We start from the raw sequence: 10,693 nt of genomic DNA on the forward strand, positions 1-10,693 counted from the left end.
CTGTACATAAACCTTGTTTAACTCACCGTCGTCTCGTCCGCTCGTCTTATCAGCTCGGCGCAGAAGCAGTCGCGAGCTGAGATACATACGCTACCAAACGGCTGGTGACCTTCCCGGCGGAGTTGAAAGCAGTGGCGCCTTCGAGGCCGTGTTGGCGTCCCCGTCTTTCGCAACAGTGGTGGCTTCGGCGGGATCGGTCCGGCCTTCGCAACAGTACCCGGTGCCGTTAGGAGAGAACAAACAGACAAAAATACAGACAGACAGACAAAATTTTTGCATCGAAGATCCCCAAGAAAGACTATTGTCTCTAAAAAAGCCACCCGCATGCGGCACCTGCACGCGCGCTTATCCTCCGGTGGGGAGAATCGTGTGTCTTGGCTTTTACCGGAAGGATCGAATTAGTTGCCTAGGCCACAAAAGTCACTTCGCTCACTGGGCAGGAGCCGTTTGCGAAAAGAGCGCCCTTTTCAAGCACAGCGAAGTAACAACTGGGACACTCGTTAGTTCGCACTCATATCTCTACCTATGATTAAGTTTCGCGCATCGTTTTTGTTTAAACAGTGCGTTAATCGTCGATCTGTAAACGTTGTTAGTTAGCTCGTGTCCTGCGTGTGTTGTTTTTGTGCCTCATTTGTGCGTGAGCGGCGTGCTGCACGTTCGAACTGATAGCCATTCTCAGCATCACAATCCAAGATGTTGCTATCGCATTCATTGCTTTGACCTTGCGGTCAACCTGTGACTTTTTTATTTGACTTTAGTGTCCCTTTAAGGTACCGCGACGAGGAGAAGTTCGTGTTGTGGAGTTAATTCAACGAGCCGTCTATCCGTGGGAGAAAGTAAACGCCCTTCATCGTGATTCTGTTCAGGCGACGATTGTCTACGCAGAAACGTATGATTCCATTTTTCTTCCCTGCACCACAATTCACACGCCAATGTTGCTCATGCCAGGAAGTGTCGATAGTGAATCGCATTAAATCAGTGATACCTCTCTATCTCTTTCTCGGAAGCATCTCTACCATTATTAATAGCAGATTTCGAGCGAGTACATATTGCCATGGTACATGTATAAATGCCGACGCGCCTTACTCGTTGACCAGTTTTCTCAACGAACGATGATTATAAACGCCGCTATCGTTGAGCTATGAGTGCTGCTTATTGTGCTGAGTTCTGTATACCTCACAGTTTCAAACACGCGACTACATAAGGACGGAGAAAAGTCGGCGTCTTTGTCATAAAGTTTAACGCTCTTTCTACTGACTTAAGAAGTACTTACATAATACCGTCATCTAGGCATGCACAATCACTTAACATGAAGCCATGGTGATGCACAAAACAAGAATTTTTTAACAGGCGAGCTTTACCGGTTCACATATTTTATTTTTTTTACCACAGATGAGCGTCGTTTCACTCCCTCTATTGTTGAAAATATATTGTATTCAATGAAATATAGTATCTAGCTTCCAATGTAACAACTCGAATATGAATACTGGGGTTTTTAGCACGAGCAACACGCTTCAAATAATACGAAGAAGAGGAAGAACAGCCTTGCTTGCAGCAGCGATTTTCCTTTGCTGGGACGTCCTTGGAAGCACACATCCGTCATCTTCCAAACGGACCAAGTAGAAGGAGACAAACGTCGCGACGGACACTGGACGCCGTGATGCCTACGTCCGAGAAATCAAAGTGTGGCTCCAGCTCCATCCGCACTAAAGCTCACACTCGCAATGGATCAGCTAAGCCTAGATCGACAGCTAGTGAACCCATGCGCACCGGCAGCAGTAGCAGCAGCAAGAGCCGTAGAAAGGCAGCGTGCCGGAATTCCACGAAGCCAGTCAGCCAGGCATCTGAAGGACCAACTCCTCAACCGCAGAAGGATGTCTCCCCGCTGGAACGAACGACACCCACAAGCGGGCTTCAGGAGCCTCAAGGGGCTGCTGCTCAACCAAAGGCGCCAGTGGACGCGAAAACGCAGGCCTCCATGTGCGCTTTGAAGTCCAACGCCCATCACAACAATACATCGCGGGCATCTTCCGGTGCGGTGAGCCCTTCCTGTGCAGAGCTACTGCCAGGGTTCGTCGCAATAGACACCTGGGACGCAGTTCAAGCCAATACATACGTCGTCCTGGGCCACGGGCCGTACCAGCGCCGGGTTCTGACGTGTGGAATGCTCTCCGTGACAGTGGCATTTTTCCACTATCTCGCGTACAGACTCATCGGCAGGCAGGTCGATCACTGGTGCAGGGCCCCGGAGCACTTGTCGTTTCTGTCGGCCGCCGCCTGGAAAAACCTTTCCGTACCCGTCGAGGCTGACGGCAGCTACAGCAGATGCACAATGTATGACCCGCCTGTGCCGGTAAGCGGTTGTGTTTCTCAAATTGGTGATGCGCTCGAACTTCAACTAAAGTCGTCTACTGCGACAGCGTGCCAGGGCTGGATTAGCTACTTCGGAATGCATTTTTAAAGGAACCCTCCCCCCTCCCTTTTTTTTTCCTGCGTAAAACCATGGTCTATTAAAGGACCACGGTAAAACGTTCCAGGAAAAAGAAAAATGAGGTGAGACGAAGCGCACGCTTCCAACCAGTTCATTGTTGAGATGACCGGAACTCTCAACAGGGTGAGCGAGGAGAAGAAGCAACAAACTGAAAGGATAAGAGGCGGTACATGCGCAAACGAGCTTATTAACATGCCCATATGAAACATCAATTTAGGAGATACGGAATTTATTGTCTAAGAAGTTAGCAGACGAAGCACTCATGCACTCCTTTCCTGCTTTATCTCAGATTCGCGTATTGTCAATGATCTATCTGCAATAAGGCTACTAATATTAGAACGCGCTTGGAATTAAAGTTACGTGATTGTGAACTGTATGTTATACGACGGAAGCTCAGGGCTCAAAACTCCACATACTATTGATTTCATAAATTTATTACGAACGAAATTGAAACAAAATCGTAACGAAATCAGACCTTGAATCCTCAATTTAGACTGGCGCACATGAGGGGAAGTTGATCATTTCACTAATAACATACGCCCTTCTAAATGGCTGGAACGCTATACAGGATGGTTCTAGTTCGGGGAAACTCGGAATCTTTCGGAGCTCTGGCTGCGGCCGCTTTTTATATAACTAATGGTATACGAAATGGTCGAAGTTAGCGCATGCATGAACGCGCACCTGCGTTCCATTGGTTACAATCAAATTCGGCGTCAAGGCTCAGCCTGTCGACAAAGTTGGGTGTTGTGTGTCTCAGCGGCACCTTCTTTTGCTTGTTTTTCGCTGAGTGTAAAAGTGTACGCATGCGAGAAAACTACCAGAAATGCTTACTAATAATACATTTTTAGACGTACGTATTAATTGAATGCCTTTCCAGGCGGTTAAACAGGGCACTAAGTACTCTGGAATGATTAGTACCGTGGCCACTAATATTGACTCCAGCCATGGGTGCCTTGGCGACAAAATAAACTGGCATAAAATAAAATATGATGATAAAATAAATTGACATGGTTCCTTCAGCATATTCTAACTTCAGCTCTTGATCAGCTCAATTATATTCAACTCAACGAAAGTACTGACTGGAAAAGCGGCTTTTCTGGAGTCATCATAAATAGTTCCGGGGGCAACTGGTACAAGTGTACTTAGAAAGCGCCCACTACGCCATAAAATATGAATTTCGCGAAGCAAGGAATCACCTGCTGTGCCATCATTCGTCACTGTGTGGACAAGTGACCGAGCTGCTAGAGATCTTTAAGGCATTTATGTACGCTTTTATGTTGTGGTTGGTGACGATGAATTTTGGCTGAGCCCTTTGTACTGAGTATACGTGCAGCTTCAAGCTGCGCCATCGTTGCGTGATTCGCATTCTGCGACGCTTGGTTGTAATGCTTCTCTTCTGTCCGTGGATAAACACCCTTCGTGGCGGAGCCCCCGAGGTCTGCGGGGAGCTCGTTCAGTGGGGCCTGGCTGTCTCAGAGGTTGCCATAGGTGTCCTGGAATATGGACACTCCCCGTTCGCTTCGAATATTAAAATGTTTTCGTCGTCATCATCATCATCACGCTATATCACGTTTTCCAGCGTGGATACTTGCCCGAAATGCCTGCATAGAGTGTTTTTTCAGTAGCAGTTTAGATCACAAGTTTCGAGCATTGTAGTGCAGCATTAGACTGCCACGCAGAAGGCCTGGGATCAAATCTCGACCGATTCTCGACGTTTTAGGGGCGAAGCTCCATAAGCCGTGTATAGTGTGTTTGCGATGTATGTAATAGTATAGTAGTAGTCATCGTCGTCGTAGTAGTAGTAGGTAGCCACCTCCACGGCCGGACTAGAGGAGCTGCACGCGCGCACTCTCTTCAATTGAGGAGCAAACCCGCGCACGTCAATCGTAAATAAAAATGTAGTTTCTGATAAACTAACCTTCAAAGATGGGTATCGGTGACTTAATATTCAATAAAAATAGCCTTGAATTTGATGCCTACAAAAAAATAGTAACAAAAAGACGCACTTTGAGCACTATCTGACCAGAAAAAGTTGCCACACATTAATTAAACTCGCTGGGCGCAAACTCCTTGATTTCAGCAAGATTTAGTGAGGTTGGGTCGCAGGGCCATGAACTAGCCGCGTAGAAAGATGGAAACTATAGACACGAAGCGCAGGCTATAAGAGAGTGCACGCGTGCTAGTCCGGCCGTGCAACCTCGCATTTAGTCTTTGGAATGCCCGCTGAATTGAAGTACTACTATATGATGAATATATGTTGAAAAGGTGCGAGTTGGCGGTATAGTTAAAGTGTTAGCTAGATGTACGAACCGATGGACAGGTGCACGGACGGACTGACAAACAGACAGACAGATGCATGGACGGATGGATGAACGCAGGGATGTATGGATGGACGCATAAACGAACGCAAGGACGAACGCAGAGACGGACGCGCGGACAGATGGACGCATGGACAGATGAACGGATGCACGGATGAACGCACGGACAGATGCACGGACGTACGGACAGACGAAAAGACTGGCGGACGTTTCGCCCCACTCATCGTCATGTACTCCGTGGATATGGCATGATTTTTTTCTCCTTTCTCGCGTTATTGGTTACGAATGCCGCCGATAGCGAATGCGGACGACTAGCTATATAGCATAATATACTGCTGCGATCTCATAAGGAATTTCACTGTGAACCGACGCTTTGAGTTCAAATCGAACCCAAGTTTTCTGCGTGGCAGCGTTACAGATACTCAACCAGCACTTCGCTACAGAGGTGAAGAGCACGATAACGCTACCACCTTAATTCCACTCTTGAGCGTCCTCCGATATCATTTCTGGCACATTCTATATGCAGGTAGGTGAAGAAGAAAACAGGACCGCTGTTCCCTGCCACGAGTGGGGCTACGACATCGCGAACAAGGCAGACAGCATCGTGAGTCGTTTCGACCTCGTTTGCGACCGGAAGTACCTGTACGACCTGTCCTCGCTCGCACCCATCATCGGTTCCGCTCTCGTAGCGCCCCTGCTTGGCTTGGCATCGGACCGTGCTGGCAGGAAGCCGGTGATGCTGATGTGCGCGTTCGTCCAACTCTTGGCCACCGTCGCATGCAGCTTCTCACAGACGTACACGTTCTTCGTCTCCACACGGATCTTGCTCTTCGTGGCGGCTGATGTCACCTTCCTTAACACATTCATCCTGATACACGAGGTGACAGGAAATGAGCGTCGCTCGACGTTCACTATCCTGGACACTGCAGTACCACTCACCGTAGTCCCTCCGCTGATGCACGCGCTTTCTCTTCTGGAACCGCGCTGGATGCTGGCCCAGGCGCTCCCCGTAATCAGTGGTGTCATGCTGGTGGTTTGGTGCTACCTGCAGGAGGAGTCGCCCACCTGGCTCATCGCCACTCGACACATCGCTAGGGCCGAGAGAGTGTTGCTGCTGGCAGCCAAAGAAAACGGCGTTGATGTAGCAAAGGCCCGGACGACATTTACGGTCGTCAAGGAGCAGCTGTACAAGTTGGACGAGGATCCCCCAAACGCGGCTCCAATAGAGCGTGTATTGGAGGCTGTTAAGACGCGACGTCGCGCAGTGTCCGCCCTCCTGGCGAGGTTCGCTTTAGACGCCACCTTCATTGGCATCACCATTAGTGACGTGACCACTGGGATTGCCTGGGAGGTGGCACATGTCTTCGCTTTCGGGGCTTACGTGGCCTCCATCGGCGTTTGCATACGGAGATACGGCGTCAAGGAGACTTTGTCCACTCTTCTGGCCATACTGAGTGCCTTCTGCGTTCTGGAAACGCTGGTGATCGTCGCCGGCCAACATACGTTGAGGCGGTTTGTGCACGAAGGTTTGAAAGTGGCCTTGTCCGGCGCAACGGCCGTCACGTTTTGCTATACGGCAGAGACCTTTCCGACGGCTGTACGGAACGTCGGCATCAGCCTAGCGCATCTCACCGGTGGTTTAGGCGACGTCGTAGCCATTGCCGTCATACTCCTTACCGAACAACATGCCAGTCATGTGTTTTATGCCCTGTCGGCCTTCATGGTTCTGCTAAGCGTCGCAGCGATACAATGGCTTCCCGAAGTTTACGTCGAAAGACCGCAACGGGTGGGATCGTTTAGCTCGCTAAGCGTCCAAGAACGAAAAGCGGCACTAGTAGCGTCGCTGACCTCTGGGAGTCGTAGCCATAGGCATAGGGAAAGCAGAACGAGATACCCGATTACGTATTGACAGCCAACTCTATATTAAACATAAAATGCTCCTTAATTTCCTTGAGTTTACCGACTGCGTGTTTTCTGTCCAGTTTTGCGACATGGCGATTACATTGTCATTACATGCTATAACTGTGGTGCCGTGGAATGAAAGGTCTTAGTCCGCGAAATCTCGTAGGTCATCAAGAAAAATGCAGAATGAACTATTTTTGCAGTAGCACTGAAATTTGGGCGAGTAGGTGTGGGTTCATAGTTAACAACGGAGAATAAATAAACAATAACCTGTAAAATAACAAGAAAATAGCTGTAGTACCATATGCATGTGCATAAGATGTCGCATGGATTGATTGCTTGATTGATTGATACGTGGGGTTTAACGTCCCAAAACCACATATGATTATGAGAGACGCCGTAGTGGAGGGCTCCGGAAATTTCGGCCACCCTGGGTTCTTTAACGTGCACCCTAATCTGAGCACACGGGCCTACATCTCCGCCTCCATCGGAAATGCAGCCGCCGCAGCCGGGATTTTATCCCGCGACCTGCGGATCAGCAGCCGAGTACCTTAGCCACTAGACCACCGCGGCCGGGCATCGCATGGATTGAAAAACGTGGGGAACTGGTTTGATGTGAGCATAGTTTTTCCAGTGCCTAAAAAGCTGCAACAAAGATGTGCGTGCGTAAACAAAAAAAGTAAAAGAAAGAAATGAGAAGCAAAGTGCAGGATGTGGCGCCAGCCGCCGTTCCAAAGCTGTTGACTGCGCCATGGGGGTTGTGGATAAATTTCCTTTTTCTTGTGACGCAATATACATAGGACAAACCGGTAGGCATGTCAATCTGAGATAGACCAAACACGATGCCAACTGTCGCACGGACGCCCTGCCACACAGGTGCACATTGCAGGAGAGTGTGGGTGCGTCCCTCAATTCGATAAAGCTAGCATCATCGCCCGGGGTATTGATCAACTCGAGAGATAGTAGAGGATTTGCACACTGCTAACACTAACTCGTGTATCAGCATTTCATCTATCACCTTGCAACAAAAAGAAATATCTTATTTGAATAGGAATCCATGGCAAAACCTTGCGTGTTGTATGTAACACGTGGTTTTAGTGACCATGTGCGTGTATAAATGTGTGAATCGACGTCAATAAAAATGTGTTGCGAGTCCGGTGCCCGTTCTTGTGTTCTCATCATTTTTTGTGTCCCATGTTTTTAGGACAACTACATCCTCTGAGGTATGCAGTTGTAGTTGTAGTTGTAATTGTAGTTGCCTCTAGTTTAGTTCTTGCAGTGTTCACTTGATGGCGGTAGTTGATGCGAGATCTTCCAATAGACTTTAAGCGGGTAGAATTAACTACAAGGAGGCTACCTGATTGGTGGCTAAAGTCAAGGCACGAGTGAAAATTAAACCCTTCACTGCAAAGTACCAGCCCTCAACTTCACTACTTAAAGGGGAAAAAGGATAAATATAGTTGTTGGTTCACTAAGTATTACGGCTAAGTGGCGTTAGCTGCCGCCCGATCTAAAGGGTACAGCCCCATCAATCCATCCATCCATCTATGTTATAAAAATAGATGAAAGTACTTGTAGTTGATGAATAAATGCGAGATGTCATAAAATTAGATGGCGGTACCTGTCGTTGATAATGAAAGATGTGAGATGTTTTAATAGAAACGATGTAACACATGGCATGTGTCATTAGTGGAAGGCAATCGTTCGAATGAGTGCGGCGACGTACGCTAGGAGGAGCGTTGTAATAAAATTCGTTCGCTGTTGGCGCGCCGTGCAGCTGCGCGACAGCGCTACCAAGGTCCTGCCGTATACGAGAGCGGGAGGCCCAAGCGGCACGGCATACACTCACAGCATTTCTCACGTCATTAAATGATGATCGACACGACGAATTACATGGAAGACTCACGGTTTAACGATGATTCCCTCCGTAGCTTCGCCCACTCATCATCATTCACCCCGTGGATATGCTGTGATTTTTTGCACTATTGTTAACTATCAATTCTTTTTTATCACTATATGTTTCTTTGTTGCGATGTCTTCACGATTAGGGCTACTGATGCTTTGATTTTCTTAGGACTGATTGGAATATAACTTATATTTGAGAGCTGATGTTTCTGACGTGAAAATATGGCTATTGTCCATGCCTCGTCAAACGCATTAATGCAGTTGTTGAACCTCTCCAACGGCAGGGTTCGATAGGGTATTTCAATAAATGAAGTCTTTTGTTATGATCGCTTGAGTAACTCTCTAACTAATAATCGCTTGTCCCCTGGCACATTTAGCTTGCCATTACCATTACGGAAACAAAAATAACTGCCTGGCCACTATTTGCACCAGCCCAAATTTAACATTTGCCGTTTGTATGGTTAATAGACCATGCGAGTCTCCACTTATTCAGTATATGTATAAGCTCGACAATATCTTCTGTCTTATAATGGCGTTGCGACTCTTCGTATTTCATGTTTGTGTCCTTTGATTTGAGGCTTTTTGTGGCATGCGCAACACTCATGCGGTGGCAGTGTGTGGTTTCACTGTCAAAACCCAGCCCGGTACGGGTGTGATATATTGTACAGGGGCACTGCGGAAAACGATAGTTAACAACGTCCTCCATGCGGTACTCGATGGTTTCCAGTATTAAACGCTTGGCTCTGCTGGGAAATGCAGCGCGCTGTGGTGATAGTCGTATAAACTGTCAACGGGATGCTCTCGCCACATTACAAGCATGGAGATAATGGTCCCTGCATGGAAATGCTCCTCGAAATCACAAAAAACGCCGGTTGTTGTTGAAAGACCGTGCCAGCGACTAGAGTTCACAAAACCAGGTCGGTATTTTCTTACTTCGCACAGTGACAAATACAGATGGATAACTCGCTGGTTAGAACAAAGCAATTTCTCAGAAGCGATGACAACATTACCAGCTCTACGCTGCAGACACGTACATTAGACGATGAGGTATATAGCATTCGCCAATGTCGTTCCTAGTCGGATATCCACGGCATAGAAGCAATTCTTGATTCTTGTCTCTTGTTGACTGCAGCGTGGAGATGACAACGCTCTTCATATGGCTGTTCTTGTTGACTCAATCACTGACTGATTGCTTGTTTGTGCCTTAGTTCTTGGCTCATTCACACTACAATGAGTTGGCCATAAAACTGGCGTGTAGACGAGGGACACTTTAGAGGCGAAGCTCCTCAAGGTCCAGGCTTATTCGGAGGTGGCACTGGCGTTCGCCAGAGCCAAACACTTGATGCGCACTTTACGCCACTGTGATGGCGTTGATGACGATGAAGATCCCACTGCTTTGTCTACGCATCATCATTCGCTGCGTGGTTATGCCGTGTTTCGACGGTCATCACTCAGTGCGCCGCGACACAACAACAACAACAACAATAACAACAACAACAAGCAACGAATACGAAGAAGACAAGGCGGTGGTGGAGCGGAGGGCTCGCAAAGCGGCTGAGGGCACGCTAAGCCTAAACAGCATGGTCTCGTCGACAAGGCGACCCGGAGTGGAGGGCCCGCGAAAGCGAATCGAAACGGGCACTACGATGCTGCACTGTGAAGGCAAACACAGCCCATTCGTTCCCGCCAACACTTCAACGTGCCCGTCATGAACGGCGACTAGCTAGCTCAACACAGTGTACCGTTACGTTCGCCGGTGCATTTCATATGACTACAAATATCCCACCACTATCCGGGGAACTTGTATCGACATTGCCTTCTCGAACTTTATACTACATCTAATTCAAGATCCATTGGCTTTCTACTTTATGAATGACACAGCCGTTATAAACAAAGGAAATGTTGCCCTCAGCCTAAAGTCCTATATGACTATAACAAAACGAGAGACCCCCCCGCCCCCTCGAGCTCCGAGAAAAAAAAAAAGCTCTTAAAGAAGCGGCCATCACCAATATATGATAGAATAATAAAACATTGCGTACCATGTGTAAGATTGGGTAACATTGCGTAGCAACCAAAC

The 10,693-nt window shown here is 47.9% G+C and overlaps 1 protein-coding gene across 1 annotated transcript; it reads left to right on the top strand.

Annotated features, from left to right (window-relative positions):
• The first annotated feature begins 1,660 nt into the window (after positions 1–1,660).
• On the top strand, positions 1,661–7,933 carry LOC119187627 (solute carrier family 22 member 7). The gene is made up of 3 exons (XM_037435746.2): positions 1,661–2,353; positions 5,336–6,532; positions 7,916–7,933. Exons 1-3 carry the CDS (start codon positions 1,661–1,663, stop codon positions 7,931–7,933), a joined length of 1,908 nt encoding a protein of 635 aa, XP_037291643.2.
• Positions 7,934–10,693: the final 2,760 nt, after the last annotated feature.

This window comes from Rhipicephalus microplus, chromosome 3, assembly GCF_043290135.1.
Source record: "Rhipicephalus microplus isolate Deutch F79 chromosome 3, USDA_Rmic, whole genome shotgun sequence".
Taxonomy (NCBI): Eukaryota; Metazoa; Arthropoda; class Arachnida; order Ixodida; family Ixodidae; genus Rhipicephalus; species Rhipicephalus microplus.